The 18,849-nt window shown below is 42.2% G+C and overlaps 1 protein-coding gene across 5 annotated transcripts in view; it reads right to left on the reverse strand.

Annotated features, from left to right (window-relative positions):
* The window catches only part of smad10a (SMAD family member 10a), a 51,014-nt gene extending 32,367 nt beyond the window's left edge, over nt 1-18,647 (reverse strand). For 2 of the 5 annotated variants that reach the window (XM_039820139.1, XM_039820138.1), the window contains exon 1: nt 18,116-18,646. In XM_039820139.1, coding sequence (XP_039676073.1) covers nt 18,116-18,119 — 4 coding nt within the window. In that variant the 5' untranslated portion in view covers nt 18,120-18,646. Of the gene's footprint in view, nt 1-18,115 lie in introns of all 5 variants that reach the window. The other 3 variants (XM_039820143.1, XM_039820142.1, XM_039820141.1) reach the window with 2 other exon arrangements.
* Nucleotides 18,648-18,849: the final 202 nt, after the last annotated feature.

Consider the following 18,849-nt stretch of genomic DNA (forward strand, 5'->3'; position numbering starts at 1 on the left):
ATCTCCTCACTATCTGCTAGCTGTCTGTCCCCTGAACACACTGTAAAAACATCTCCTCACTATCTGCTAGCTGTCTGTCCCCTGAACACACTGTAAAAACATCTCCTCACTATCTGCTAGCTGCCTGTCCCCTGAACACACTGTAAAAACATCTCCTCACTATCTGCTAGCTGCCTGTCCCCTGAACACACTGTAAAAACATCTCCTCACTATCTGCTAGCTGCCTGTCCCCTGAACACACTGTAAAAACATCTCCTCACTATCTGCTAGCTGCCTGTCCCCTGAACACACTGTAAAAACATCTCCCTCACTATCTGCTAGCTGCCTGTCCCCTGAACACACTGTAAAAACATCTCCTCACTATCTGCTAGCTGCCTGTCCCCTGAACACACTGTAAAAACATCTCCTCACTATCTGCTAGCTGTCTGTCCCCTGAACACACTGTAAAAACATCTCCTCACTCATCTGCTAGCTGCCTGTCCCCCTGAACACACTGTAAAAACATCTCCCTCACTATCTGCTAGCTGTCTGTCCCCTGAACACACTGTAAAAACATCTCCCTCACTCATCTGCTAGCTGCCTGTCCCCTGAACACACTGTAAAAACATCTCCTCACTATCTGCTAGCTGCCTGTCCCCTGAACACACTGTAAAAACATCTCCTCACTATCTGCTAGCTGCCTGTCCCCTGAACACACTGTAAAAACATCTCCTCACTATCTGCTAGCTGCCTGTCCCCTGAACACACTGTAAAAACATCTCCTCACTATCTGCTAGCTGCCTGTCCCCTGAACACACGTAAAAACATCTCCTCACTATCTGCTAGCTGCCTGTCCCCTGAACACACTGTAAAAACATCTCCTCACTATCTGCTAGCTGTCTGTCCCCTGAACACACTGTAAAACATCTCCTCACTATCTGCTAGCTGCCTGTCCCCTGAACACACTGTAAAAACATCTCCCTCACTATCTGCTAGCTGTCTGTCTCCTGAACACACTGTAAAAACATCTCCTCACTATCTGCTAGCTGTCTGTCCCCTGAACACACTGTAAAAACATCTCCTCACTATCTGCTAGCTGCCTGTCCCCTGAACACACTGTAAAAACATCTCCTCACTATCTGCTAGCTGCCTGTCCCCTGAACACACTGTAAAAACATCTCCTCACTATCTGCTAGCTGCCTGTCCCCTGAACACACTGTAAAAACATCTCCTCACTATCTGCTAGCTGCCTGTCCCCTGAACACACTTAAAAAACATCTCCTCACTATCTGCTAGCTGCCTGTCCCCTGAACACACTGTAAAAACATCTCCTCACTATCTGCTAGCTGCCTGTCCCCTGAACACACTGTAAAAACATCTCCTCACTATCTGCTAGCTGCCTGTCCCCTGAACACACTGTAAAAACATCTCCTCACTATCTGCTAGCTGCATGTCCCCTGAACACACTGTAAAAACATCTCCTCACTATCTGCTAGCTGTCTGTCCTCTGAACACACTGTAAAAACATCTCCTCACTATCTGCTAGCTGCCTGTCCCCTGAACACACTGTAAGAAACATCTCCTCACTATCTGCTAGCTGCCTGTCCCCTGAACACACTGTAAAAAACATCTCCTCACTATCTGCTAGCTGTCTGTCCCCTGAACACACTGTAAAAACCATCTCCTCACTATCTGCTAGCTGCCTGTCCCCTGAACACACTGTAAAAAATATCTCCTCACTATCTGCTAGCTGCCTGTCCCCTGAACACACTGTAAAAATATCTCCTCACTATCTGCTAGCTGTCTGTCCCCTGAACACACTGTAAAAAACATCTCCTCACTATCTGTTAGCTGTCTGTCTCCTGAACACACTGTAAAAAACATCTCCTCACTATCTGCTAGCTGTCTGTCCCCTGAACACACTGTAAAAACATCTCCTCACTGTCTGCTAGCTGCCTGTCCCCTGAACACACTGTAAAAACATCCCTCACTGTCTGCTAGCTGCGTGTCCCCTGAACACACTGTAAAAACATCTCCTCACTGTCTGCTAGCTGCCTGTCCCCTGAACACACTGTAAAAACATCTCCTCACTATCTGCTAGCTGCCTGTCCCCTGAACACACTGTAAACAATATCTCCTCACTATCTGCTAGCTGCCTGTCCCCTGAACACACTGTAAAAACATCTCCTCACTATCTGCTAGCTGCCTGTCCCCTGAACACACTGTAAAAAACATCTCCTCACTATCTGCTAGCTGTCTGTCCCCTGAACACACTGTAAAAACATCTCCTCACTATCTGCTAGCTGCCTGTCCCCTGAACACACTGTAAAAACATCTCCTCACTATCTGCTAGCTGCATGTCCCCTGAACACACTGTAAAAACATCTCCTCACTATCTGCTAGCTGCATGTCCTCTGAACACACTGTAAAAACATCTCCTCACTATCTGCTAGCTGTCTGTCCCCTGAACACACTGTAAAAACATCTCCTCACTATCTGCTAGCTGTCTGTCCCCTGAACACACTGTAAAAACATCTCCTCACTATCTGCTAGCTGCATGTCCCCTGAACACACTGTAAAAACATCTCCTCACTATCTGCTAGCTGTCTGTCCCTTCTGAACACACTGTAAAAACATCTCCTCACTATCTGCTAGCTGCCTGTCCCCTGAACACACTGTAAAAAACATCTCCTCACTATCTGCTAGCTGCCTGTTCCCTGAACACACTGTAAAAACATCTCCTCACTATCTGCTAGCTGCCTGTTCCCTGAACACACTGTAAAAACATCTCCTCACTATCCGCTAGCTGCCTGTTCCCTGAACACACTGTAAAAACATCTCCTCACTGTCTGCTAGCTGCCTGTCCCCTGAACACACTGTAAAAACATCTCCTCACTATCTGCTAGCTGTCTGTCCCCTGAACACACTGTAAAAAACATCTCCTCACTATCTGCTAGCTGCCTGTCCCCTGAACACACTGTAAAAAACATCTCCTCACTATCTGCTAGCTGCCTGTCCCCTGAACACACTGTAAAAACATCTCCTCACTATCTGCTAGCTGCCTGTCCCCTGAACACACTGTAAAAAACATCTCGTCACTATCTGCTAGCTGCCTGTCCCCTGAACACACTGTAAAAAACATCTCCTCACTATCTGCTAGCTGTCTGTCCCCTGAACACACTGTAAAAAACATCTCCTCACTATCTGCTAGCTGCCTGTCCCCTGAACACACTGTAAAAAACATCTCCTCACTATCTGCTAGCTGCATGTCCCCTGAACACACTGTAAAAAAAACGAGGTCTCTGTAGACAGCCCAGGCTATTCAAACGGCAATAAAACCAAACCGCGCCAACCTGCCCCACGAACCATAACAAACAGCGTTCCAGCCAATAACCGACAAGAAGGAGCTGGTTGAGTCATGAATATGCACTGTGGAAGTAGCCTACATGATAACACTGCTGCAGTGATGACGTGGTTAATCCTGTGCTTTTCTGTCCAGGTACATATTGCTCCTTCAGTTAAGTACTGTTATTATTTCAACAATGTGACCATTCCTTTAATAATTATTCATGGACAGCCATTGTTACTTTTATTTACTATATTGCGTTCATGAAGACGGCCTGTTCCTTAACACTAGAATGGCCAGGATGGTCATTTTGACCGTTTTGAAATTTATATGTGTAATAACTTTGCTAAATAAAAAAATACAATCCTGCTGGTACCTGACTTTTCCTAAAAGAGTCTGTATTTTCATTTAAAACTGTTTTTATATACATTACACAAAAGGCAAAGAAAATACAATCACTTTGACCTATTTTGGCCATACACGGTCATATTGACCGCTCAGATTTTCGCGGTTTCGTTTTTAATCTTTTGCGCGGTTGAAGATGCATCTTGGTTGCTTAGTAATAATCATAGTCTCTGTCAGAGAAACGTAACTAGCGGTCTCCAGTAACAAGTGTGGGCATCACCGGTGGGCCGAAGGCAAAGCCAGAGTCGGTAACGTAGGCTACTACGGCGTGGATGGACTCTGAATCAGAAGAAAAGCACCGGGCGCTCACTCTGTGAACAGCCGGTAGCCATCTACGTGTTCATATAACTTTATACATGCTACAACTGGCTGGAATCATTGCACAGATCCTCTCCAAGGACTGCACCAGCTGTAAAATGTCCCGGAGGAAGTTCATGCAGCGACTGGCAGAGGAGCTGAGAGATGAGTTTATGGAGGAAAAAAAAAGGGAAGCGGCGCACGGTCCGAACAGCGCTGCGCACCGCAGCAGACACCAAAACAGAGGCAGTGCCAGGTTAGGTTAGGTTATAAATGTTCAAATAACATACTTTTAAGTGTTATTTGGCTGTGAATTATGTTGAATGAATTTCCCCCAATATGTTTCGGGACATGAATTTATGAAATAATCACGGTTTAGCCTACTATGCCATGATATGAATTATTAAAACACGTATTAGGCTACTACTCAAAAGTATAATTAAAATCGTTAAAATGTACATGTCGGTGTTATTACGTTGTTCTAAAGATATCCTAAGACAATACATGCATTAATATCGCAATTGGGTATTTATCATGAGAGATTATAGAGTTTGGAATCTGGCGGTCAAAATGACCGCTCATGGCAGTTCTAGTAGTTATGGAATTCCGGCACTTCCAGTATCTTAATGCAGTGTAACTACTTCAGCATGTAAATAATGCACCTAAAATACAAACGTGAGCAAGGGCGTTGTATTGAATCAACAGCCACGTGCAATTTAGTTAGCAGGTGAAGGTGAAACTAAAAATATGCAAGAACTATATACTAATACAGGCTTAAATGAACTGACAATATAAGTTATACGACTTACAGTTCTCAAGAATGCACACATGCCATCTCAACCGGGTCCTCTGGACAGCCTGTCTCTTTTTTCCTTCTCCCATTTCTCCGAGTGGCACGTGGGCCCACTCGCGTTGTGAAGCGCGTTTCTCCGACGTGCTCTCTAACCATCACTGCTGATAGACGGCTTTTTGTACATTTCTGATACCGTGGCGGGAGAAATCTAACCGTGGCGGACAGCCACTTGCCAATCAACATAGAGGAGGAAACACTGCACATGTGTTTCTAAAATTGGCAGCAGTGGCAGACTGGTCAGAGACCAATAAGTCGTTAATTAATTTATATTGATTTAGTTGATTTATTTCTTTTTATGTATTCTTTAACAATCAAGGATTATGTATCTTATTCTTTCCAGTTTCTCTCGCTGTTTTCTTTCAGCAGCTTTTACAAATAATGTGTTTCACTTCATCATACTTCCATAAGAAGCTGCTGCTCACTCTGTAAATTATGCACGTGTCTTCTTCATTTCAGCATCAGCAAATATGTGATCCACTTCACGGGCTTTTAAAGAAAGCTGTGAGCACGCTTCAATCCAAAATACTTAATCCTGGCTTGACCTAGTCGCTCCTCCTCAGCCTGACTTGGCCATCGTGAAACGCACAAAGCCAGGATGCACAGATTAGACTAGGTCTAGTCTCGCTTTATCGGTTATCCTGGATTTATATATTCTGCCTTTGTGAAATAGACTCCTCATCTAATCACCCTGCAGACTCATCCATGACCAGTTTGTTTATATGTGAGAGGGTGATTTTTACTGCAGTTGTACTGACTCAAAACTCCAAAAACTTCACATAGTACAATGGCCTATAATCCCACTGACTGACGACGAGAGCAAATCATTTCACTTTGATGAAAGGAGGACACAGTTGAGGAGCTAAATCAAATGGAAGAAAAGACACTAAGAATTAGGGATGCACAATATATTGGCAATCATATAGAATTCAGCAGATGCTAGTCATTTGTTTATGCATTGGCTTCGGTCCGATGAGCAAAACTGACCTGATTTCAAACACTGATGAATATTTCCGACTAGCTGCAGTTGTGTGTCAGGGCGACGCTGGTGTGTGTGTGTGTGTATTTTTGGCCACAGAGTTTGAGACACATTGACACAGCACAGGATTTATATGCTGAAAACGAAGCAATGTCCGCAGTCTGGGCGTTTTCCATGGTGGGAAAAAAAGACAGTATGCAATACTCACAAGGTCGAAATAATGAAACGAGGTGTCAAATCCTTCAACACCAACAATTTCATTGTTTATTTGAAAAATCGCCATCCAGAAGTTCACAAACAATATCAGGAGCAAGCTACTAGCAAGCAGCCTAAATACAAAGAGTGGCAGCTGCAGCCGACACGTTATCGAGCATAGACATAAATGTAGATACCACATTGGCCACTCCTGTTCATTCAAACGATACGTCAACATCAATTCTTGCTTAATTTCCAAGCGATTTTCACGCATGTCTAGCATTTGCTACAAATGCTAGACATGACACTTATGATTCAGGATACTTGAATAAATTAAAAATGCAGGTTTTTATACCAAAATACCTTAAAGGTGCTCTAAGCGATGTCACGCGTTTTTTAGGCTACAACTTTTTTTTGTCACATACAGCAAACATCTCCTCACTATCTGCTAGCTGTCTGTCCCCTGAACACACTATAAAAAAAACGAGGTCTCTGTAGACAGCCCAGGCGCCACAAATGCCAACAAAAACAAACTGCGCCAACCTGCACCACCAAACATAAACAGTGTTCGGGATGAGGAGGAGGGAGGGGCGAGCTAGCCTCCGTTTTGTTTGACAGTACTTCAAACATCAACAAGAAGTGATGTCACCCAACATTGCTTAGAGCACCTTTAACAGTTCACTAATTATAGTGGGAGACATGAATGCAGTACTAGATTTAAATCAGGATAGATCAGGGGGCAATCACACAAAAGCCCAAAAACCCATATCGGACATGTTTAAAGCAGTTGTGGAATCCCCCTTACAGACATATTGGAGGATGCACAATCCTACTAGCAAGGATTACACATTTTTCTCCACACATCACCTCACCCACTCCTGCACTGATTATATTTTGTGCTCCAGTGAACTTAAAGGAATATTTCAGCATTGGAAAGATGAATATATATTTAAATTGGGTCACTTATGTAGTAGAAATGTGAAACTTTTTTAGAAATTGGTTGCTTCTAGGCCGAGAAAAGCCAGAAAATGTGTTTTTGGCTCATGTGGATGAAAGACACCAAATCCCAGAATGCACTTGCTTCACTGCTTCAGCGTCTACTCCCAAGCCACGCCTACCCTTTACAGACAGACAGTGAGACGATCAACTCAACAAGTGTGTTTTATTGTCATTTCAACCATATACACGAAAAAACGTTTCACCGTGGCTCAAGTGGTGTTACACATTTAAAATATATACTTTTTTGCCACAGCTGATACATTATCCGGACTTCTTTCAGCGGATTGATTGATAGCTCCAGAGGGAACAGAACTGTGTCCATGGCAACGCTCTGCTATGCATGGCAACGGTGTGTTATCCTTAGCAGCGGTCTGTTATCAAGAAATAACAGACCGCATTCTACATTAGAATTCAACCAAGCCATAAAAGAAGGCTAACACATAGCTACTAGCATTAGCTCGTGGTGGGCTGTGGCATAAACATCACAAACACAGCCGTACATTTGCGTGGGATGTAGCTAGAATTGTCGGCATTTTACAGTCACAAACTCCACCAGCAGTTAGCAGTTAGTTGGATACAAATCACCCCATTTCTGCAACAGGCAGTCCGGGGTAACACAGCCCACCTCCACTAGTAGTCTTACCCAGTGACAGAGCAGCAGGCTGGATTGTCCACAGCAATATTTCCACAACAACAAAAACACAGCACAGCAGTCTCTGAACTCACGTTGGGAGTTTCGTTGAAGTTGGATGTAGTCCAGTTTGTTTAATGAGCGGACACTTGCAAGCAGGATTGGTGAACAGGTGGCCGGCTAGCGTTAGCTTTCCACCGGCACACTCGTTCAACGCTCCCCGCTGATGAGGTCTCTTTACCGGCCAGAGGCATCGAGCACCACCGCTGGTCTCCGTGCAGGCAAAGCTGGCGTAGTGTGTGGAGTATTCCGTCTGTAATAAAGTGTCCTGCATATTCTCCGATCTGTACCAATGTATCGTGGTGGTACACGTGTGCGGTAGTTTGAATGCACATAATTGTTGTTCTAAAATTTCCGTTTGGATGAACAGTTTCTGCTCCTGCTGAGAAGCTAAGCGAGGATTCAAGATGGCTGACACTCGTTTTTTCCTCGGCAATCTCCGGAAAAAGCCGACAGTCCAACCCCCTTTGGGCTATGCGGAAGTGGCTCCTAATACAGGCTGTAGTCTTTTGCCTCTGGGCAAAAAAGCCTCAGATGACGCAAAAATCGTCATTTTGCGTCATCTGAGGCTTTTTTCCAGACCCACAATACAGAGATCTCCCCTCTCAGGGGGACATGAGGGATTGAAGCACGGTCATTCAAAAATACTACCGGGTTTCTACTGATATGGAACCAGCAATCCTGTCTGACCACAATGCGCTGATAACCACATTCTGTTGTGATATGTTAGGAGAAAGATCTAGGAGATGGCAATTTAATAATTCCCTTCTCCAGAGCACAGCTTTTGATACAGAGTTTAGAGCCAAGCTGGCGGAGTTTATATCAATTAATACTGACTCAGTTTCGGACCCAGCGTACATTTGGCAAGCCACTAAAGGATTTATTAGAGATTTCACATCTTCCTTTGCGGTCAATTTGAAGAAAAAGAGAGAGGCAAGGATCGCAGAGTTTTTCTAAATCTACACATACTCTTTTAGTCACAAATCGAGCAGAGCTAAATGATTTGCTAAGAAGGAGAGCTGAATTCATAATGCACACAGTGAGGCAAAATTACTATTTTAATGGTGGCAAACCAAGCAAATTGTTACCTCTAAAATTAAAACAAAGTGAGTCCAGAGCTACTGTCAACTAGAGGTGTGAATCTTCACTGATCTCCCGATTCGATTACGATTATCATGTCAGTGATTCAATTCGATTCGATATCTCGATGCATCAAATAAATGTTTCTATTAAAGCCATGTAGGATATTTAATTCATAGCTTTTCAAGCTTCAAAAACAAAACATTCTGCAGTGCTCTAATACTAAATGCATTGGATACATAAAACTATACAGCACTGAGCACATTGCACTTCCTGAATGTGCAAAACATACCAGAATATGTAAACAGAAAGGTTGTTAGGCCTACATTAAATTGTAAATAAATTGTAAATAATCGATTATGAGCCTGCCAATTATTGATGCAGCATCGTCCATGTCCACGATTCGATGCATCGATTATTTGATTAAAGCTGCAGTAGGTAAGATTGTGAAGAGCCAGGACTTTGCCAACAAATTTGAACATCGACAACTTCTCAGTCCCTCCCCCCTTTCTGCTGCAGCCCAAACCGTCTCCTAAGCCCCTCCCACACAACGGAGTTTGACAGAATTGCCGGCATGTCAGACAGACATGTTCAATAACTAAACAACAACACAACGTTAACTTTACTCACCAACAGTAAAACGATGCTAACTAGCAGGCTAGCGTTAGCCATTTCAGCATCATATCAGACCGACCACTGTGCTAACGTTACTATCATCCTCACCAACGTAGCTTTGTGGACTTTTGACTACTAATAACCACGTGAAAGATAAATCATTCATGGTAATTATGTTACCTGTTGAGAGGAAATGTGGCTACATCTGCATCGTTCTTCAGATCTTTAAAATCCTGCAGCCACACCACCTCTGAAAAGCCACTCCATTATTCACAGAGTTTTGGAAAACCTTTCTGCAGCTCGTGCGCGGGGAGGGGGGAGGGGAGAACGCTATATGCGTGTACGTGCCTGAGCTGTGATTGACAGGCAGATAGACCACCCCTGTGGCCCTGATTGGAGAAAATCGACCGGGAGTGGTCGAATTTTGCCAATGGCACTACAGGCTGTAGGAGGTGCCAGAGGAGCTGTTTTTTTACATAATTCATGTAGTTCTACTGGAACATAGGGTAAATATGACAAAGTTAGTTTTATAAGACTTACCTACTGCATCTTTAATTTCAACACCTCTACTATCAACAGCATTCGCACAGACCGAGGTATCTCAACGAATCCTAAAGATATTACCGCCACTCTCCAATCCTTTTATTCAAAGTTGTATGAATCCTCTTGCAATCCGGATCCGACGCAGCGCCAAAAGTTCCTGAAAGAGCTAAACCTGCCTCTTCTTGACCCAGAGGAGGCAGAATAACTAGGTCAACCTATAACGTTAGAGGAACTCAAATCAGCGTTAAAAACATCTAAGAAAGGGAAAACACCGGGGTTGGATGGAATTCCATCAGAACTTCTGCTACAATACTTTGACATACTAGGACCTACCATCTTACAAACTTTAACCTCGGCCATAGAGAGGGGCACCTTTCATCAACAAACCAACACTGCACTAATTTCGGTCATACACAAAAAGGGCAAAGATCCTACGGAGTGTTCAAACTACAGGAGCCTCATCACCTATTAGCATTTTACCAGTTGTTTCAAAAATTGCCGAGAAATGTGTTGTTGAACAAATGACCACTCATCTCAACACTAGTCCTTACACACTGCATCCTATGCAATTTGGTTTTAGAGTAAATCATTCCACTGAGACTGCAAATTGCTTCCTCCTGGAGAATATCAAACTTAAACTAGATAAAGGAGGTGTTGTCGGGGCTATATTCCTGGATTTTAAAAAGGCATTTGATACTGTAAATCATCAAATACTAATTTCTAGATTAGCAAATTTAAATTTTTTATCAAACGTAAACTAAGCTAAACTGGATAAAGTCTTATCTTGCAGATAGGGTTCAGTGTGTAAGAGTGGGTAATGAAACATCACCCTTTATGATTAATGAGATGGGTGTGCCCCAGGGTTCAATTTTAGGACCTCTTTTGTTTAGCCTATGGGTAAATGACTTGCCATCAATTTGTATAGGGTGTGAAGCTCAGATGTATGCAGATGACACTATAATATACGTCCATGCAAAAACCAAAAAAGAAGCAACTCTTTAACTTAATTCAACAATGGAAAATGTAACTACATGGCTTGAAAATTCTCACCTGTGTTTAAATGTAGCAAAAACTGTTTGTATGTTTTTTTCAAAGACACACTCCGCTTCAGATTGTGAGCACAAAGTTTATGTGTCTGGCAAGAATATTCAAGTTGTTTCTCATGTTAAATATCTTGGTATCATCCTTGATTCCAACTTGTCTTTCAAAAAACAAGTGAAAAAAGTAATCGAATAACTAAATACAATATTGCCAATTTTAGGTATATAAGAAGCTGCCTAACAACTTCAGCAGCAAAATTATACTTGAATTCAATGATTATTCCTCATCTACTATATTGTATGACAAGCTGGACGCAAGCAAACGATACAACCCTTAAGCCTGTTCTTTCTCTGTATAAACAGGCCCTCAAAGTGCTAGACAGAAAACATAATAATTATCATTATTGTAAAATTCTTAACAAATATGACATCCTTAGTTGGGAAAATCTAATTAAATATAATGACATCTGTCTAATGTTCAAGATCCTAAATGGTAAAGCTCCTTCACCACTCAATTCTTTTATTAAACAAAAAAACTCTAAGAATAGAACCACTCGGTCTGTTCTGAGAGGGGACTGTGTAACCCCTTACAGGTCCAGTTCCTTTAGTCAATCGTGCTTTTCTGTTAGAGCTTCTAATAGGTGGAATACTCTACCAAATGAAATAAGAAACTGCACCACCTACCATAATTTCACACAAAGTCTCAAGACCTGGCTCTTGGATAGTCAGACTTGTGAACATTTTTAGTCTCTTAGTATTTTTTTATATTAATGTTGTTAGTATTGCTAACCTCCTGCTAACATGTTTAATGTTTTCATATCTTGCTAGGTATTAAACTTAGCTCGCATTGCATTGCTTGAATATGTATGAATAACAAATTTGTATTTTAAATATTTTTACCATCATATTAACCTGTCCTATATTAACGCATCCCTCACAAGTGATGTAACTTATTTTATCTTTTCGTTATGGCTTGTTATTGTTTTGCATGGTTGAACGCTGTTAGAAGATGGCTTGTGGCCTATGTTGCTTGGCCGTGTTTCGATGCTTGTATAATATCTTGTACTGAATGTGAATGCTGTTTGATGTTTAGATATGCTGGTGCTTTGCTGCTTCTTGTGGCTCTGCATGGGAAACAGGGATAGCTTCTCTGATGCTCTAGCTGTCTGTGTTGTGTCTTGTTGACTTCTGTTTGTATAATTTAACCTGTACTAATGTCTTGCTTCTTCTAGTTGCTCTGGTCTAAAATCATCTGGCCAAAAGGACTACAGTTGAAAATTAGCCGGCTGGCTAACACTGGCACATTTACAGAAATTTTGATTAATGTGTGTTGTCCTTTATAAATAAAGAATAAGAATAAGAATTTGGACTGATATTAAGCTTTATTCCAGTCAATTCAAGTCTTGGCACTACGCCTAGAACGCTTCATCGAGAAGCTAGTCCACCCTGACCAATCAGGGTTTATACCAAAGCGTCATGCTGCAGACAATATACGCAGATTACTCCATGTAATAGAAGAAGCCAAAAACCTCCCAACAACGGCAGCAGTTTTATTACTGGACGCAGACCACCTAGAATGGAACTACCTGTGGCAAGTAATGGAGAGGCTTGGTTTGGGAGCCAAATTCATTGACATGGTACGTACTTTGTATGCGAATACCACAGCCATAGTCTCAACCAATGGCCTGCATTCACAGCTATTCCCCATCGCACGGGGCTTGAGACAGGGATGCCCGCTATCTCCCATGCTATTTGCGATCTCTCTTGAACCGTTAGCCCAGGTCATAAGGCAAAATAAAATATGTAATGTCCAGATTAAATCCAATAACAAATCAATATTGTTATTTGCAGATGATATTTTGCTGTACATATCTGACCTTGAGGACTCTGTTCCAAAAATTCTTAAGATCTTTAACAAATTTGGCTCAATCTCCAGCTATAAAATCAATTGGAACTAGAACTGCAAGCAGTTCTAGCCCTGCTGTGCGAACGGCGTAGCTTCGCTACTGCCGGTTCTTCCAGACTTGGGCTTGGACCCCTAATGAATCTAATCTGCTCCTGTTGAACAACAGACAGGTGACATCAGCTATTAGTGATACAATACCAAGCGAAGCAAAATTACATATTTGGGCATCACCATCCATGCATCGCTACAGCGAGTTGTCCAGGACAACTATGAAACTATACTAAGTAGTGTTCAAAGGGATCTAGCCAATTGGTCTGCGCTGCCGGCATCGCTACGGTCCAGGATTGCTGTGGTTAAAATGAACATAGTTCCTTGTGTGAATTTCTTAAGTACAATGATCCCCTTACCCCTTTTATTACATTTCCAATACATTTCTGGAAGAAACTTCATGCCGTAATCCGGCAGTATATTTGGAATAGTAAACAACCTAGGCTAAAATACTCTACCTTGCAACGTACCACGGACACGGGAGGCCTGGCCCTCCCCAAGCTTAAAGTGTACCACAAAGTCTTTCAGCTACGGGCCTTCAGAGTGTGGATAGACCCCTCATCTACAGTCCCATGGACAGAAATAGAGCAAAACCTCACTGGAAGTCTAAGACTGCAAGACCTCACCTTTGCAGGTGTGTGTCCAAAAAAGTGTATGCTAGCCTATGGCCCTATTATCACCAACACAGTGACCAACTTTAAACAGGTCGAGGAGCAACTTTGCTACACCAATAAGTGGCATTTGAACACCCCAATTTGGCACAGCATACACTTAATGTGGAGTGACAGAGGTATTTATACTCTAGACCAGCTATTCAATGATGAAGGTATGTTGAGCTTTGAGGACCTGATAGTTTTCTGGCTATATTCTAAAGAAGAATTGTTTTTTAAGTTTAGCTTTTTCTTTGTTGACACAGCAAAAACACTGGTAACACCTATTTAAATATACAGGCCATACTCTAGGATAGGAGTGGAGACAAAATGATAATAGCTATTGAGATCTAAGGTACCTATTAAGCCCATGCCAGACTTATGACATATTTTGACAAATTAAACAATACAAACATCAGAAATTGTTATAAATGAATTATTGATGCTTGAGAGATTAGACTTTCATTTTAACAAAAATGTTCTCATGTGGCAGTTTCTATTAAAAAATGTCTGAAAAGTTGGATTTGGAGGGCTTAAACGTACAATATGTAATTTTCTGCCGCTAGGGGTCTCTCAATCAAAACAATGGATGTAAACAAGGACTTTTGATGATGTTGTGAAGTGGCATTATGGGAGTTGTAGTTTTCATTGTTAACGTAATTGCTGATTAAAATATATCTGTTCACGGATGGGTTTATCCATTACAGTTTTATCCACGTTACGTTTAGTAACGTTTATTATAGGGCTGTGAAAATAACGCGTTAATTAATCTGACAAAAAAATAAAGCGTTAAAAAAAATAACGCAGATTAATCCATTCCATATTGATGTTTGACCCGGAGCCATTCTAGTCACTATTCGACTGTAAAATGAAGGAGGGAGACGAGAATGTGCTGCCTGGATCATTGATTGGAACATTTAGCTACTTGTTACTTCTTCCTGCCAACCCTGGCTACCGAAATCTGGTGCCACTGATATGTCTGCTCTTCTCTCTGATGCTCTGAAACGGACGATACAGGCAACACAAACACCGCTGCATGTGACGCTAGTTAACACTATACTCGACAGCAGCTAACGTTAGCCTACCGCTAGCTAGTAGCTGGATTAAACACTGTTAAAATGCTGACAGCTAACGCTAAACGGTGTAAAGTTTGACTGTGTTTTACTGTAGAGGATTCAACACCGGTATGTAACAATCTGCTAGCCTGACAAGCCAGCTGCCACTAGGGTGCGTCTAGATTTCTAGGCTAACAATCTGCAGCTGCCGTCGGAAAAACAACACAGACGGTGCGTTCAATGAAACTGGTAAACTACAGTCTCGTGGTGCATTTGAAGTTATTGTAAATCTCCTTTTCCCATCTGGTGGTTGTTTTTGTCGTTCAACAGCAATTTACTAGTGAAATAAGTTATTATTATTGTTATAAATTATTATCAAATCATTGAATTTTGACCATATGGCCTTAGCAATAAACAAGCCCTTCTTTAATGTCACCGACTGTTGTTTAGTACCCTTCTTTTTTCTTTTCTTTTTTTACTTTCTTAAAAAGTATCGGTTCAGGCACCGTTAATTATGTATGCAATTAATTTAGATTAATTAATCACAGAGTATGTAATTAATTCGATTAAATTTTTTAATCGATTCACAGCCCTAGTTTATTAATGTAATTCTGATAAAATAGCTGCCATTTCCCCCATACGTTTTCTTGATTCGATTTGTGGTAGCTAGCTAGCTAGTTGACCAGTTAGCGAGCAAGCAAGCTAACATTAGCCAGCAGCTAAAACCACAATGTCCTCTCAACACCGCTGAGAGACTTACTTCGCGGCTGGGGCTGGCCGCCGAGTATCTTCAGGGCTGGCTGCCAAGTATCTCCGGGGCCGAGCTGCGGCCCCGGAGATACCGGCCGAGGATAAGCCTACATCAATAGGATGGCTGCCGGGTGTTGCTTTAGGACTCACCCCACCTACACCTTTTGTCCACAGGACAGTCAGCATTTGTGGGTCAAACGTAACTGTAAAGAAGACCGCTAAATTTCAGCACAACACCGTGGCCAGCCAGACTCGGACGACTGGGGCGATATGGTGTGTTTCCCCGACGGAACATAACACTTTCTGTTACTGTTGTTACTAATAATGGCTGGCTGCTGGCTAACTGTGGATATGTCATGTCCCCGTGGCTGTTGTCCGCTCTCATCCCGACTGAAGTCCGTTAGCGGTGGGGAGTGAGGCAGAAAAAACAGGGTGGGATAGCTGGCTAAATTAGCATTAGATTTGTCTTCTGTCTATACAGCTAACGTTAACGCTAGCTGGCGAACTTAATCGTGGGTTAGCCCAGTGCTGTTTAACGTTAACTTTACCTTGATCAAAACAATTATACTTAAAATAACTTGATGAGCATGTTGAACAATGTTGTAACCTTATAACGTTAACGTTCCACGCCAAGCATTAGCATCAGCTAACGCTAATGTTAATTGTCAACGTAGCACATAACGTTAAGCTGGATCAATCAATATTGAAATGTATCAATAAATAAGATCTCTGCTGTATTACTGTGTTGTAAGTGGCATGTAATCAATGACAAAATGATGCTGTGCGGCAGAAAGCAAGCTGTATAACAGTTACTGAGGAGTAGTCTTTCTGTAACATTGTGTGAGTTACGATTACTCTTGAACGTATCATCTGGGTTCCCGTGTTTAGACCAAGGGGGTAAGCTTCGCTTCAGAACTCGAACCTCCTATGGCGCCATTTTGTTGCTACCTGGCCATCACCTCCCGTTAGCATTCCACTGACTAGCATTCATTTTGGCGCCACTTGACAGCGAATAACTTTACATCTGAAGCGTTTAAAGACTCTATGTGTCCATTGTTTAGTTCTAAAGAAACACGACAATGTATAAAAGGCTCCATTACCTTGTACCTTAGCAATAATTAGCCTGTGCCCATGTTATCTCCTTACATATACCTACACTCTCCGTCTCTGTAAGATTGGGAATGATTGAGATTTCTCTTGGCACAGCTACCAGAAGACTTCACACTTTCAGACACGTTGCTCACGTCACATCTACGTTGTCTCTCTCAGTTGGAGGCTGCGTAGTAAAGCAAGAGATCACCGGGAAAGTGCTTCTAATATCCTTCACTGGTCTCCGTCCAGAGACACGGGCTCTGTTGGTCCATTATATACTGTCTATGGTTTAGACGGGAGTTAGAGGAACCAGAGGGGTCAAAGGTTACATGACGCCACTGACAGGCGACTAAATGAAACGTTCCTTGTCATTAAAATAATATTTCAGATTTCTCTGAGTTTAAACATTGTTGGAAACATTTAGGATAGTGTAAGAACACAACTCAACAAAATATATAACATAGGTCGTTTTTAGACATTTTAATGCAGAAATGTTATTGTACCTTAAATAGGGACGGTTACCATAGCTAAAGATTAAAGTAAAAAGTACAATATTACATCTTAAATGTAGTATAAGTATAATGCAGCATAAAATGAAAATAGTTGAGTGCTTCAAAACGGTAGAGTACAGTATGTGAATAAATGTACTTAATAACCTTTGGAGATTACAGCCTAACATACATGTAACATACATGCATCTCATTTGAGCATTGCAGCTTTCTGTAAGTTGTTTTAATACTGATACTGTATCAGTAACAGTAACATTTACAACCAAATATACTGCACACGGAGATCAATTAATGGTAAGTAGGATGTCCTGCAACATGGTTATTTATTAAAGCTTTATATCTCATACAGCATATAAGAAACCTATATGCTGACAGTCACAGGTAACTGTTGCTGCATTCACACACACACACACACACACACACACACACACACACACACACACACACACACACACACACACACACACACACACACACACACACACACACACACACACACCTCCCGTCCATGTATCTTACTAAACATAGGCTACTGTTTATAATACTGGCCGAACGTCTAAAACCAATTTGATAGCCTACCTAGAGGGCCCCACAATTCAAATGAAAACTTCCAACAATGAGATCCGTCAGAAGAACCGAGCCTATGTGCGTAATCCACCCTGAGCAGTGCCCAGGCCATTCACTGCAGTTCACTGACATCCCAGACTGGTTAACATGCTTATCGCACATCCCTAACACTTGATCTCAACATGTTCAAGACCCAGCTAATTTCATAAATAAATACATATAAGACATAACTTCTATTTATAGGACTCATTTATCTGACATCCTTAAGTTTAACGAATATAATGAAATAAGGTAGGCTACAGAAAAAGCAGAATAGGCTATACAGTAGGCTACAATGTCGGCCAGTATAAGCGGTAACGTTATCATTGAAAGACTGAGACAGCAGAACAGCATTTGAAGCAGGTTACAGTAAGCAACAATTTAGCAAGCTAATGTGACTGACTTGCCCCTCACATTTCGGTTCTCCTGGTTGGCCAGAGCAGGAGAAAGCAAAGATGGAGATCCATAGTTTGTACTTACACATCAGCCAGAGTGAGGAGAAGAAGTTGGACAGAAAGATCGCTGTTGTACTCGGATAGCTGTTCCTATTGTATGTGTTGACTAGAGCTGCTATCTGTGGTAATACTCCTTTGTATTACCTATGTGTTGCTCTGCGTTTACAGGGCGAATGTTTAATACATTCCTGTAATGTAACGAGCTGCTGTTGATTTCTCATACGTTGTACTGCGCTAGCTTGATGTTTCTCCGTTGTTTTATCCTTTTATCAGCCCTACTGTCTCCTCGTGCATCCTGTCTGTTCCCCTCGCGCACGCCACAATAACAATAGAGGGGAGACGTCGTGCGCGTCAGTGTCTCGACATGCTGCAGCCAATGGGCGGCCAGGTCTCACAGGGACTACTGCTTTCGGCCAATTACGTAGCAGTTCTCACAGCAGGGCCGCGAGCCAGGGTCTGTCTGGTTCGTCAGATTGACAGGTCCGCGAGACTGTTTTTTTAAGGTGGCGCCGCTGAGATTACCCCCCCCCCAACACACACACACACACACACACACACACACACACACACACACACACACACACACACACACACACACACACACACACACACACACACACACACACACACGGACTGCAACTGTTATTTGAGCAACACTCCACTCTTAAATGGTCAGAGTTAACATGCTTAAGAAAACTATGTCTTCTTCAGTGTTTTCCCCACTAGTAGGCCTACACAGTTTCTCAACCTTTTCTTGGC

Source organism: Perca fluviatilis, chromosome 13 (assembly GCF_010015445.1).
Source record: "Perca fluviatilis chromosome 13, GENO_Pfluv_1.0, whole genome shotgun sequence".
Taxonomy (NCBI): Eukaryota; Metazoa; Chordata; class Actinopteri; order Perciformes; family Percidae; genus Perca; species Perca fluviatilis.